The 14,440-nt window shown below is 41.7% G+C and overlaps 1 protein-coding gene across 1 annotated transcript; it reads right to left on the bottom strand.

The window, feature by feature from the left end:
- Window positions 1-1,235: 1,235 nt before the first annotated feature.
- LOC118771316 (tripartite motif-containing protein 35-like) lies at window positions 1,236-6,080 on the bottom strand. Its single transcript, XM_036519277.1, has 6 exons — window positions 5,603-6,080; window positions 4,422-4,517; window positions 4,104-4,334; window positions 3,438-3,460; window positions 2,640-2,758; window positions 1,236-1,859 (listed from the first exon to the last, which is right to left on the bottom strand). The coding sequence occupies exons 1-6, from the start codon at window positions 6,002-6,004 to the stop codon at window positions 1,309-1,311; spliced, it is 1,422 nt and encodes a 473-aa protein (XP_036375170.1). The 5' UTR covers window positions 6,005-6,080; the 3' UTR covers window positions 1,236-1,308.
- Window positions 6,081-14,440: the final 8,360 nt, after the last annotated feature.

Here is a 14,440-nt window from a genome sequence, read left to right as displayed (position 1 = left end):
GTGATTGGACCACGGCCCAGAAAGGTTATCCTATCACAGACAAGCAATGCCATGAGGCTGAACCATGAATATCAAATTTATGACACAGTGAGCCATATAGGGTTACCCTCTGAACACCGAGAGGTAAGTACCTCTGGTTATACATTTGCTGTGGATGGTAGAAATCATTCACCTCCTTTGATACATGGCTACTTCAGAAACCATGTGTGCTCCTGGAGGAACACGCACCTGTATCACTGCATACCACTGTGAACCTTCCCATGGACCATCTCTCTATCAAAAACCTCAGTGATTATTTCACGAAAAAATGAAAGCTGCTGACTGCCTGATGGCCCCCAGCTGCTATAATCAAAGTCAGTTTGTCAGACTGCTTGTATCATTAGCGCTAGTATTTATACACAGGGCTATTGCATTTCTGGCACATGGTGTTTGTCTGTATGGCCATGATTGCTACCCATGATACCCATGGCTACCCATGATTATGCAGCAATATGCCTTTATGGCAGGAAAAACCAAATTGGGACACAACTCCATGACAACCATCTCAGTTTCTTTGATTTAAAGAGAACATATATGCATGGACCAGCAAAAGGCAATGGGACAGAGTGAACCAAAGGACAGAAAATGATTTGCTTCTAAAAACATAAACCAATCATTTGCATAGATTTTTTTTTTTTCTGATAGAAGTGATTGTTCTCAGACAAGTATCAAAATGAATTCCCCTATTTGATTTGTGCAACAACTATAACATAGGTGCTGAATTCTGAATTTTGAGATCTGGTGCATGAATACAGTATATTGGTATGCAGGTGGATCTTGGAGTTGAACATCTATGATATGTCAAATGATTAAAATTTAGTATAAAATTCATAATTTAGTGTTATAAATTAAACACATTTTGGATCAGATTTCAAAGTAAATACATATCTCAACATATATCTAGTGGGTTTATGAGAGTTAACATATTTCCAATATTAAACTTTATTAATGGAGTAATTTGATTTTGTAAACCAGCCAGTGGTAGCCCAGAAAGGGGGTTTATTATTCCTGCTTGAAGCAAAGACTGAATGAGTCTTTCACGGTGAACTGATTAAATACCCCCTGCCAACCTGCCAGCTATTTTCACCACGTTCAAAAAAGAACAAAAAATTGCCCATTGAAAGGACAGCTGCTCTCCCATCTTCACAACATGTGGAATCAATAATAATCAGTACAAAAAAATAAGCTTGCAGCCACAGTCATTTATTTTTATCAAGTTTGTGCAGAAATGTTTTTTTGTCGATCAGACAAATTGAGATTCTAAGCCTGTCACTCCACAGTCACTGACACATCCGCTGGGAGTATTCTCATTGGGTGAAGTGCAGAGGTGTTCCAGAACATGGGAAACACCGGCGCTGTGAAAGAGTGCTGGAGGACGTGGAGAACCGTGTTATCCCTCAGGTCAGTGAACGAGAGCTGCCCCTGGTCCCAGTCCAGCTGAACTCTGATCCTCTGTGGCCGCTGGCTCACGGCAAACTGCGTCATCTCCGAGACCCCGGCAATGTACAGGTCCTCGTGCCGCCAGATGCACCAGAGGTTGTGCTTCAGCCCCTCCTCCTTCCTGCTGATTGACTCCGAGGCCACGCCCAGGCCCCAGTGAATACTGTCCCCCACCTCGACATCCCAGCAGTGCCTCCCCGAGGTGAAACGTTCCGCCCCCAGGACACAGTCCAGGGTGTGCGACTCTGCACTCGCATAGAAGGCAAACCTCTCTGGGTTGTCGGGGAGCAGCTGATTCTTGTTGCCGAAAATCAAAGTGGTCAGATCCTCAGACAGGTGAAGGCAACGCCCAGCGGTGTTGACATCCAGAGTAACAGGAGCTGAGGAAAGGGAGAGAAAGAGAGAATGAGGCTCTCCGAACTTGCACACTTACAAATTCCAAGAAGATGCCGAATGCCAGGAACAACAATAAAAAGAGACAATACATTCCAGGCAGTACTTTTACACAGTATATACAACATGACAAGCGAAATGTTTTATTTTGTCAGTCATTTTACTCCTGTGTGGATCTCATTAGTATGGTTATCCTAATCTGTTGTAGTTGCCAGGGTGCAATAACTCAGCCTAAGGCTTGAAGTCAAGATTCTTTTAGACTTATAGTTTACCATATTTCAGGATAGTTTAGGCTCTGTTTAAAAGACTACAGGGAGATCTGAGCAGTCTGGAGGGAATACCAAGGCATTAAACCTGCCAGCCGTGACACCTGAAGACTGATGTGGAAAACCCTGTTTCTGCATTCAGGAAACACCTGATTAAAGTGTGTGTAAATGGTGCATGTGTGGCAGAGCTGAAGTTAATAGCTTGTGTGAGTCCTGCGTAAAAAGCCTTGGTAGCGGGTAGCAGGTAGCCGAGTGGTTGCAGTGGCTACGTCACACCCCGAGGCCTGGTTAAGTAGCGTTGTTGCCCACAGGCTAAGGGCAATTTGCCTTTAGCTCAACTGGCAACGACGCTGGCCGTAAGGGGTTGGTAGCGAGCAGCGAGAACCTCGGTTCGAAACTCGCTCGCTCGCTGACCCACGTAACATCGAATTAAACACAACGCAAGATCCCACCTGTTACACATACAGTAGCCTGGACCTGACAAACTCCCACAGCACTCACTGTAATGAACTATGCACAGCATCTTCAACCAGACCATGTGCGAGAGAGAGCCCAGGTGCTGGGCCACATCAATTAAGGCCCCTGAAAGTCTGGGTGTCTCCTGTGGTGTGCACTGGGCTCTGAGAAGATATTCAAGTAGAAAGAGAGAGAGGGAGAGACGGAGAGGAGTGGTCACTGTGAGACAACTGAGGCAGGGAAGCAGGCACTTCCTCCAAAGGAATTTTTCTAAATTTAATTTATCCCACCCACAATTCAAAGAAATGGCTGAGCCAGAGAAACTGGGGAAGGGACACAAAGCTCCATTGTCTGCCCGGGATGTGGCAACGCGCCAACGCCTGAGGGACAGAAAGTGGACAACTAGGGCACCCGAAAATAAATCACCATGGTTACCGTTGTAATTCTTTCTTTCATTAGCATCATTACTGCCATTATCATTATTATTATCTCTTGATTTTTAATTTTTTTTTTTTATTCCTTCCATAACTGATTGCGGCGTTTTTGTTATCTGTTCCCCTGACTATGTTAGTCATGCCAATAAAACTAATTTCAATTGACTTTCTAGTTTCCATTCATCAGAGAAAAAAAAATTCTCTGTTTCCTGCACTCTGCATGACTTCTGAGAATATAAAAAAAATTCTGCATGAAGAGGCCATCACCACAGCTGTGGCAGAGAAATATGTTTCTGCCAGCCTTAATTTCAGAGCCTTCTGAAAGAGGGTATAGGCTCAGTACAATACAACTTTAACATTTGTGCTTTCTGGTAATTAAGGGAACAAGGGATGAGAACTATTCACGTACCTTTCCATTGTGGTCTTGTAGTTCTGGGAAACAATAAAGGGCTAATTAGAAATCCATTGTCTTTATTATAATGTAGATTTCATAGCATTAACATGGTATAAGTAATAATACTAAAATATAAGTTTACAGGTAAACTTATTTAAACTTATTTTTGTAGTTTTCCCCAATACATCAAAACACCATTTCATTAAATTATTTAGGGCTGTTTTGATTTTTTTTTTTTTCCCACAGCACATTTCATTAAAAAGATAATGATATTCCCAGTACTATTTCATTAAAACAGTTTCTTTTTAAAAATAATTTGGCACACCTACAGCCAGTGTTTTACTTAATGGTCAGTAGGCTAATATTAATGTAACAGGTGTTTACTTCATGACATTTCATGTACCCCATTTTAATATCTGATGTGATCTATTTATGTGCTCTGCTGTTGATCAAAAAGTGAAGTATTAAAAAACAGAAAAAACCCTTACAGGCAAAACATCACTCTTCTTTACTTCATTGTTGACACTTGTTTCTTAGTGAATTGTCAAAGGAATCATAAGAGATTCTCTTTGTGTTGTATGCACACTGGTAAATGGAAGTATATACTTGTGAAAGAAAGAGTTAGTGTAATGATGGAAGATTGCTTGCAAAAACTTGCTCTGTACAGTGAGCGGGCCTTACCAAGAGCAAGGAAACATCGTCACCTGCCATCTCCTGTTCAACAGCTCTGACTGCATCTGAGAGGGAAGATATCTGTCTCGTTACACTCTCAATCTCCTTCTTCATCACCTTCCTCTTCTGCTCCTCTTCCTCCCTCAGTGCAGCTATCCTGATCGCCTCTTCGTCACGCAAAAACATGTGAAGTCTCTCAAACTCTTCCTTTATCACTCTCTCTGCATGCCGGCTCTGCCACTGGAATGGAAAAACTAAAGGAAATGAGCATGATGAATAATTTCAAAGATTCCATAATAAATACAGAGCCCAGGTACCCGGGCCTACCTTGATATGGTCTTCTGTTTTATCCAAATCATCCTTAACTTTTTTAAAGGTTTCCAGCTTTTCCTCCATAGAATGCAAAGCAGCATTGAGTTCCTCCTGGAATGAGATGTCAAGGTGTTTACTCATCACTGCATTTACAGAGATCGTCTTTCTCTTTATGCCAACCACTCTTCCTTATGAAATAAATATGTAGATATTTGAGTATTTAATTTATAAATGTAAATATCAATGAATGGGACACATTAGAAAGTTAAGATATGTTCAGTATATATATTCAGTCAGAATACATGTAAATACATGTGAAAAAAACATGTAAAAAAGGCCCTGGGTGTACTAGTTACACACAGCTATATGACATTGACCCCACCCTTAAGGGGACCCTGCCAATCAGGTGATGCATAATGCAAGACAGGGAAAGTGAGCTTATGGAAGCAAGGAAGGGTCAAGGAACCTTAACCCATAAAAGTAGCAAAGATAGGGGTACTTAGGAAACATGCTCTTTCGCATTCATTGGCTAATTATCAGCCAGGTGATGGTGCAGTTCCTGTTTGAGTATCTGTTTTGCTGTCATTACTTACATTTTTGACTATGTTTTCAATATTTTGCACTTTTGTGCTTTTCATTGTGTAGTTCCTATAAGAACCTCAGTTACATATCCTTCACCTTTGGTAATGACCATAAACATTATGACAAACATTATCATTTAACCATTTAATCGCAGTGGACTGACTGTGTGAGATGATCATTTCAGGTAAAGAATTAATGACAATTCCACTTAGTATCAAATGTCATACACTTGTGATGCATTCTTAAAACAGGTTATAATGTTTCAAACCTTTCCTTTACTCACATACGCAGAACTAACCTCTGATCAGCAGGTTGGGGTGCAGCTGGCACCTACTAGCCTTCTCACTCGGTAAGTACTAAACAGAAATTGGTGAGAATTCTCACTCCCCTAATATAAGAATGAGAAGAACAATATTGTGTTCTAGGTCTAATACCTCTAGATTTAAGTTACTTGGAAACAAGGACATGTTCCTGAAATTTGAAGTAACTTTTTTTTTTTTCTGTACCTAGAGTTGAGAGACATTTGGAAACAACGACATGGCTTTGTTCATCGACCTCTTTTTAGAACACTCAGAAAGTGACATTTCTTTAGACTTGAAATTACATTTGCTCACCTTGCAGCACAATACGGCTTCTTGTGTCGGGCACAGCTTGTGATGTTCATGCTGTCCCGTCGGACATTTGGTGCAAACAAGCTCTCTGTCATCCAAACAAAACAACTCCGCCTCGTCTCTCAGGTGATTCAAAAACTGATCTGACCTCGTCTCAGCTCTCTGCCTCCTCTCCTGTAAGTAGGATTCACAGATATTCTTCAAAGCCAGGTTGAGGGCCAGAAAGTCCGTTAAGGATTCTTGCTTACAGACAGGGCACTCCTGAATGCCCTTGTGCTCCCAGTACTTCAGCAGGCAGTCCTTACAGTAGCTGTGGCTGCACGCTAGGAGAACGGGATGTCTAAAGACATCCCGGCACACTGGGCAAGAGAGATCTGCATCCATAGCGGCAAATCCCAGCGCCATTCCACACACTTAGTTTTAGTGTTTAAAAGTACTTCAGGTCAAAATCCTTCCCAGACAAAAAAGCAACTTCAGCTTGAATGTGTGGATGTGAGGAACCTATTTATCTGGGTCAGTGAGTTCAGTTCCAGTAAGAAAGGAAGTGAAGTAAATGAAATGCTTCCTTGTTTCTGCAGGGAAACCAAGGGGTTTGCGCAACGCAAGTCTTTCACAACCGCGACAGTCGTAAAGTGGGCGGGACTGGGTGGAGACAGCAGGTTTGACTGGAAAATAACCCCAACAAAGATTACATAATAGTTACAAGTACTGAGAACTTACTATTGCTACAAGTCACTCTTACACCTGAATTCAAATCCATTCTGAATGATTGAGGGTGGGTGAGCGTTGTCATTTTCCCCCAAGCTTTTACAGCTGTTTCGATCTCCTAAATGTCAGCTCATTATACTTGCCCTGGAGCACAGACTGATGGGCGGGTTTGCATCATACTACCTACAGATGTCAACAAAAATCTGCCTGGCTTCACTTTTCTTGTGCATGTCAGTTTACTTTTGCCTTCAGACTTGTGGAGAAAAGGCTTATTTGAATTTTTTTTTGGGTAGACTTTAAAGGGCCTCTAAAGTGAGCAAGCAGGGGCTAAGAGGGAGAAGTAAGTAGCAATTCATAATGAGACCCTGCTTCTGTGCCCCTGGGTAATGTGCCTAACCTCAGCCACCTTGTATGCTAAGTAGTCAGAGGCACCCATGGTTAACATACAAAATTTGAACTGTGGATAAGGGTTTCTGTTGTAGCACATGACTGACTGTGTAATACGATGCAGGCTGGTTTTGGAAGAAAAAATTCATCTGCAGGTCTGTAAGAGGAGGAGTTCATTGCTTTAGTCCCTTTTTAGCAGAGATTATGGGCCACATGTATCAATGGTGCGTACGCACTAAAATCGTGCTGAGCACTTCTACTCATAAAACGGTATTTATGAAAAGATACTTGCCGGGAAAACATGCATACCTCTGTGCATGGTGGCGTACGCATAATATTTGTAATTTGCAGATTGGCGACACCAAGAGGAACTAACGGTGATGCAAGTAAACGGGTCTTGTGTCAATCATTGATGAGTGTTATCATGCATGCATTGGTCCATGTGAAATACTGGTAATGTCGGACATTATGGCAAAACTGTGGCTGTCAATTTGGCATTATTATATTAAATAATGTAATTGGGTCTTGTAGTCAAAAAAATCAAAACGTCACAGATCATCATGTGTAATCAAACATTTTTCATGAGTACTCCTGTATAATAGGTTCATTTAAAGAATTCACATCAGTATGGCTGTGCTAGTGCTTTCAGAGGATATTGAGAATAACCTAATCTCAGGCATGAAAGTGTGTTAAGGGACCAGGCAGACTTCTTCCCCAGTGATGATGCATAGCTAACAGCTTAAGTCACTTTAGATTACCAAGGGCTGTTCTCCTCAGCCTCTGCGAGGAACTGGAACCTCTTCTCCTCAAAGAAACGCGGAGAACCCATGCAATTCCGGTTCATCTCCAAGTTCTAACCACCTTGGGTTTTCTCGCCACCGGGACATTCCAAAGAGAGCTTGCGGACAGGTCGGGAATATCACAATCCTCTCTGAGCTGTATCATATGCCCATAGTATGCGAAGGGATCACCCGGATGACTCCAAGGTATATAAAGTTTCCTTACACTGTGGAGGAACAGGCCAATATCAAAATGCAATTTGCAGCGATGTCTGGTTTTCTTAATGTTATGGCACAATCGACTGCACTCACATTGCAGTAGGTAAGCCAAGTAAGCCTAATCAGACTTTGAACACACAGGTGACAATGGCTATCCACTGCGCACTTGGCTGCTGACTCCCTCTTAAACCCCCAGGATGGGCTGCAGCAGAATTTCAATGTAATCCATGGGTGCCAACGTTCAGTGGTGGAGCACACAATTGGGTTACTACAGGGGAGATGGCGCTGCCTAGATGGGAGTGGGGGATGTCTGTTGTACTCTCCCCCAAAGTTATGTAGTATAGTGAGGGCATGTACCGTACTGCATAACGTGGCAATAAAAAATGGCATCCCTTACCTATGGCATTCCCTTCCCTTACTGAGGTCGGACGCACCTGAGGACCCATTGCTGTCCCAACTGGGAGGGGTGGAAAACCCCGGCTTCAGAAAGTAAAAAAGTGTCTCGGTCCGTATAAGAACAATTGTGGGAGTGGACATTAAGCACATTCATGTGCACATAATCTCACGCTAATTTGATTTATGCTCAGATTTATGAAAACAATTAGACATATATGGTGTTTGATAACTCTGATGAAAAGCCTCCGTACAGAAATTGTGGAATTGTGTGTAAGCATGGTCCTACGGCAAGTTGTACACAAAGATTGATACATATGGCCCTATAGGACGGGTTATTGGAAAGGCAAGAGTACTTTACAAACAAGGGTGGAAACAAAATTAAAAACAGTGAGGATGGGACTGCAGTAGGAGTTTCATATGGATGGATGTATATTTATTAAGAAATTAATTAATACATATCTTAAATCATAAATCTGGACATGCAAAATAGATATTGCTTAAAGATGAGATTAAAAAAGCAATGTAATATTTAAATATACATTTTAAATAATGAAAATTTTGTGTTCCATACTTTGACATAAATGTATTGATTTAGAAAAAAATATGAGTGTGTTAGGCTAGCTAATTTAGCTCCCTAGAATCTCTCTCATTGGCAATTTTACTAAGGGAGAAAAGTTAAGCTCATGCCCCCTGGAGCACATTGTCTTCAAGCCAGTGAATGACTGGACTGACAGAGCTTGCCTGCAAAATTTTACAGCCTGTGTGGTGCTCAATGGGTTGAAATTGTTGTGGTATGACATGGGAATGGTGAGGGCTGCCCTTTGAAACAGCTAATGAGCTATCATTACAGATGTCAGATTCTGTGCCACCACCTCAAATCAATAATTTAATGGTTTCCAGTCTTCTTGACTATTACATCTCTATGCTAACCAGTAATTTTCCTTTCATTGCCATCAAATAATTTTCCTTATTGCCTTTAAATTCAGTATTCAACACAGCTTTTAATTGTGCTTTCTTATTGACTGGGATTCAAGTTAAACAATTTGCATTTTATCTGAGATACAATAAGATATTTCAGACATGGTAAATATTGTCATTTACTGTGCTTATTATCAAGGTAATGCTGTCTGCTAAATGACACAATAGCAATGATAATCATCACATCTTCTTCTTTGTCATCATCATCATCACCATCATCAACATCATCAGCTGTATAAACACCATCATAATAAAAGACCAGAAAGTTACTAGAAGCATACCTAAAGTCACAGAACTGAAAGGATGCTGGACGCAGTATTTTTTGGACAAATTCAACATGTGCCCTTTTCAATTGGTGGTTAAAGTAAAGAACTCTGAAGAACTCCTAAGTCTGATGCAATAGGTGGTAGTAGGGGAATGCCCTGAGGTTGAAATGGGGACAGTCATTGAAGGAAAAAGCTGACTGTGAATGCCTCCACAGAGTGGTGTTTAAGAGGCTTTTAAGTGAAGCATTGAATTAACTTTGACTGGAAGGCTTAGCTTTGTGTGCAGACCCACAGCTGATTCAATTGCGCAAGGCAAGAGGAAGTTGTATAATAATAATAATAATAATAATAATAATAATAATAATAATAATAAACTTCAACATAAAGTAAATTGGATTGACCAAGTATTTTACAATGACTGACTGTCAACTTCTCAGTATGATTGTGCTTGCATGGCATAGAAATCTATGATAAGTACAGTGCCGCTTTTCCTGAATAACAAACAACCTTTGCACCATTAGTTGTTACAAGACCATCTTGAGAACAATATATATACACCATTCTTCAATATATAATTAATATTTCATTACAACATGCCAAAGACTCTAAGAATGGTGCAGTTTGGTGCAGATCATGAATTAAGACTTTCCCTCAGAATAATATTTAGAGGCTAGGATTATTGCTTCTTATAGTATTTTTACATTAAATAGACAAAAGAATAAAAAGAAAAAACAAAAAAAAACAAAATTTACATTGCAGGTCATGGAAAAGTGACAAACAGACAAACAATAACGCACAAATGTCAAGACTTGCATGCAGCCAACTTTGAGGTAGTAAATACAGTCAATCCTCTATTTCCAAAGGGTTTTATTTTTTAATTTGGGAGAACTGCCATTATGAGTAGGCATTTGATTTTGCCAACAGTGTCGCTAAAGGTACATATTAACTTTAACTTTGGTGCAGTGCAGTCACCAAGATACGTGGAATACAAACCCCTATTTCCCATAGACCTCTGGGATCCTTTGGCAATACCTCTATTCTATTCAGACAAACCCACTGGCTAAATGGAGGCCAGGCAAATACTAAAATCCAAATAAAGGACTCAAGGACAGACTGAATGACAGGCTGATGATTTCACTATTGATCTAGGGCAATGTGGGGAGCCATGGATGACTGTGAAGAAATGTATGCAGTAACTGTGTCAGCATATGCCACTACAATCACATGTGGCATTCAGGCATACTCCTAACTGGAAAAAAGTAAACTTTCATATATTACTAGCCTTTATAACAGAAAAAAACCCTTCTGAAAGCAATGTACATTCATGCATATAAATGCACAGAATTTGTGTCCTTTCTGAATCCCCTGAAGTTTATAAAATGGTTGAACAACCTTAATCAACTATTATTTTTTATTATGAAGGCCTTGGGTTTACAACAACATCAAAGACATAGCTGCATATGTTCACTGAGTCGCTCACTAATTCCTTTAACTTTAATCAAACACACAAAAAAGAACCTTTTAGCTGTGGCAGGATCAATCGAGGCCTCATTGAATGTGTTCTTTGTGATCTTGCGTATTTGCAAAATTGTGATGTTAAAGAGACCTTTCAAGTTATTGACAACCTTGACTATGTCGAACAGAAATCCAGGCAGAGAGAGTCTCACGACAGTTGAATTTCAGACCTCAAATTTATTGCCACTTTTGGCTGGTGAAATTCCTCCGTGTTTGATGTACAAAATGAAAGATTGTAACCCTGTACTCCAAATGGCTTTGCATTCTATTTGTTGGAACGCCACTGGGAACCGCAATAACTGAAAAATGTGATAAGATGAACCCCGAACCAAATTATCTATGTGCCTAATATATGGAAAATAAGCCCTGTGAAGGAAATGAGAACTCTCAGCCTGCACATGCTGTGTGTAGAGGAAATAAATCAGTTTGATGTCCAAAACAGAGAACAGTTCACAATGCCTGTTGTCAAGAGATCTTATGAGCACTGGGAGGTAAAAATGTGCACTGTGCTCCCATTATCTGAGATATTTCAGATGGACATTTTTAAACCTTTTCCTTTGTCCTCACATTTTATACAAATGTTGAGTATAATCAGCACGCTTCTATGACTTTTGGAGGCACTGAACTTATCGGGACACTTTTTACCACATTGTTTAGAATACAAGGGCACTTATTAAAACATGAACTTTAAAAAAATTGTCCATTTCAGGGAAAAAGAGATGGATGCTTGATGCTTGTGTATACGTTAAACAGAGTGTGGTGTTTGGTTTATATGAACATACATCTGCTTATGTACAGATTACGTACTGACAACAGGAGACTAAATTTCTCCTCTCTTCTGGTCTTTTAGGTAGGGACTCCATACATATGGGAGAAGATGTTGATTTGCAGCACAGACATGTACACTATTCTTTCATAGACTAGAATGTGTTGTCGTGGTAATTTAGGCTCGGGGGGGGGGGGGGGGGGGGTGATGGGAGGATGGCTGTTTACAGGTGGACCTGGATGCTGTATACCTGGACCCAGGATCTATGTATTTGCAATCACCCAGTCAACAAACAGCACTGCCACCATCTTCCACAGAGCCACAGAAAATGGGTACCTACTGATAGCCTCTGGCAATTTTGCTATGGGGTGGCCCTGCCTCCCAAAGCAAAGCGCTCTCTCTCTCTCTCTCTCTCTCTCTCTCTCTCTCTCTCTCTCTCTCTCTCTCTCTCTCTCTCTCTCTCTCTCTCTCTCTCTCTCTCTCTCTCTCTCTCCCCCCCTCCCTCCCTCCCTCTCTCTCTCTCCCTCTCCCCCTCTCCCAATTTCTCTGACTCTCCGAGTCTCTGTCCCCAAAGAAAGTGGGTAAACATAGACACATTTTTTTTTTTTTGAATCGGCTCCAAAGCCAATAGCAGCTGCTGTGCCAGTGCAGGGTTAGAGCTCCCGCTGTGCGCCTTCTCTTTCTTTAGGAGACGGTGCCAAACTGGAAAGTAAACTTCTCAACCAGATGGGGCTCCATCGGAGAGTTCACACACTCCGACACCTCCAAACGCCCACGTCTCTGCCGTAACCCCGCCCAAAGCTATTGTCTGCCCATGCAGATCTGCTAATTATGTTTGTTCAGTTACTGTTGGTGTTTTTTTTTTTTTTTTTTTCCATTCGTCTAATTCATTATTTACTCTGAACGCTCCACACTGTCTGTAAACTACAGGCCAGCAATGTTGCTTGCTTGGTACTAAAAAATTATTCAACTATAAATAGTCTGTCTGAATTTTTTACAGTCACTGCACTGAACGTGTATAGATTTGTCTCAAAATTTGCAGAGACAATACAGCGTGCAAATGCTGTATGGATTAAATAATGTATTTTGGCGTACGAATCAAAAACTAACACTGGCACTTAGCTGCTTGAGGGAAGCACAGTGATCCAAACAGTATGGCAGACTGCAAAAACCATCTCATCTTCTCGCTATTGATTGCGTTCGAGGGAGCTGTCTACACACAAAAATTCAATTAGCTCTTTCTCTGAACGCAATTGACTTGCGACCGCAGCCGGGTTGCACGTGACCTTCTCGCCCTGCTGTTGACAGCGACAGCCCCTGACGGGCCAGCACTGACTCCCCCCTGCTGTTCTGAGGGGCAGGGCTGCAAACCTTGGCACGGGACCCCCGGCTGTCACTTCGACCCTTAGCTGTGACACCGTTAGTACCCTGTGTGAACGTCCCTCTGCTCCAGCCCTCATATGCATACAACCTGCCGCGCCGTGGCAGCGAGCCGGAGATAGCTCGACAGACGGTGGCCCAGGGCCACAGGTCCATTCAAGACGCAATAGATATTCATTACGACCTAAGGGCAGCTGTCAAGTAGCGCAGGATTGACATGAAATGAATTCGTCATTGTGTGAGTGCGGGTAGGTTTCAACTTGCTCCCTTTGCCCTGCTGCTACAATTGCTTTCAGGTCGGGGGCGTGTGGCTTTTCAGTAACTGCTCAAACACGGCATATTTGCTCCAATGTTTTTCATTGCTCATGCTCTGTTCATTCAAACATCAGTTTAACTTATACTAACATTCTGGTTTGCCCCTTAACCCTGGCTTGCCCCTTAACCCTTTTGTGCGTACGGTCAAACCGGTGTGATTAGAACGCTAGATTGGAAAAATTCTAGCTACTGTTAGCTTTGAGGAAACAGTGATTTAACATTACAAAGTATAACAAATTCGGTGGTGAAAACTATGAGAAGCTTAATAATGCTAATGAAAACATAATGAAACATTTACCACGTGCACAACATAACATAAAACAAGTCACATGCGAAAGGGTTAATTAGGAAATGCCAATGAATTTTTTTCGAGGTAACTGGGGTTTGAGTTAAGTAGGATTTAGGTGATAACATAGGGAATACCTCAGAGCTTTACTCCCAAATCTTTCTTTAAAACTCAAAAAACTGGGTATGTGTTGATAAGACAAAGTTATCTATCTTCCCTTTGAGACTGCCACACTTGTCTTGCGGTAAGGGTTGACACCACCTTCCCAAATCCTCCACGAACTGTCCTGTGAGACATGAACAACGTTGGCAGGCCAGATTGGGGAAATGTATGTAAATGCATTCGATGCGTTTCTGGCAATATCACTGGGGACCATGTGCAGCACTCATTATAATAAGCAAGCCAAATGTGGAGTGGGGGGGGGGTGTGTCACTGTGAAAAGGAGAGAGAGAGGGTTCATTCTGGTGTTTATGTGGCTGTCTCTGTGTTTACACTGAGTTTACACCGTTTCCATTTTCCCTGACACGTCACTCAGAAGGTCACCTGGGAACCAAATGGAAGGGGATGATATGGTAACCATGAGCAGCCCTTTCCGCTGTCAGCCATGATACAAAGGCCAAGGGCCAGAAGAGGCTGCTGCCCACAGTGGAGACTCCAGCCAAAGGTTTCTGGCCTGGCTGGCACTGCAACATTCTCCTACTGGAGGGCAGGTGAGACAGAGAGAGAGAGAGAGAGAGAGAGAGAGAGAGAGAGAGAGAGAGAGAGAGAGAGAGAGAGAGAGAGACTCTGAGGCAAACCGTTCAGCTCGGATGTTTGTAGGACAAAACAACCACAGTGCACCATCTC

This window comes from Megalops cyprinoides, chromosome 24 (assembly GCF_013368585.1).
Source record: "Megalops cyprinoides isolate fMegCyp1 chromosome 24, fMegCyp1.pri, whole genome shotgun sequence".
NCBI classification, from domain to species: domain Eukaryota; kingdom Metazoa; phylum Chordata; class Actinopteri; order Elopiformes; family Megalopidae; genus Megalops; species Megalops cyprinoides.
This window is presented reverse-complemented; position numbering and strand designations above follow the sequence as displayed.

Coding starts and splice junctions, on each gene's coding strand:
- LOC118771316 (XM_036519277.1), bottom strand. CDS start 6,004: ATGGCGCTGGGATTTGCCGCTATGGATGCAGATCTCTCTTGCCCAGTG. Junction 4,518..5,602: donor AAGCCGTATTGTGCTGCAAG/GTGAGCAAATGT, acceptor ATCTCATTCCAG/GAGGAACTCAATGCTGCTTT. Junction 1,860..2,639: donor GCTGTGCATAGTTCATTACA/GTGAGTGCTGTG, acceptor CCCTTTCCTCAG/CTCCTGTTACTCTGGATGTC.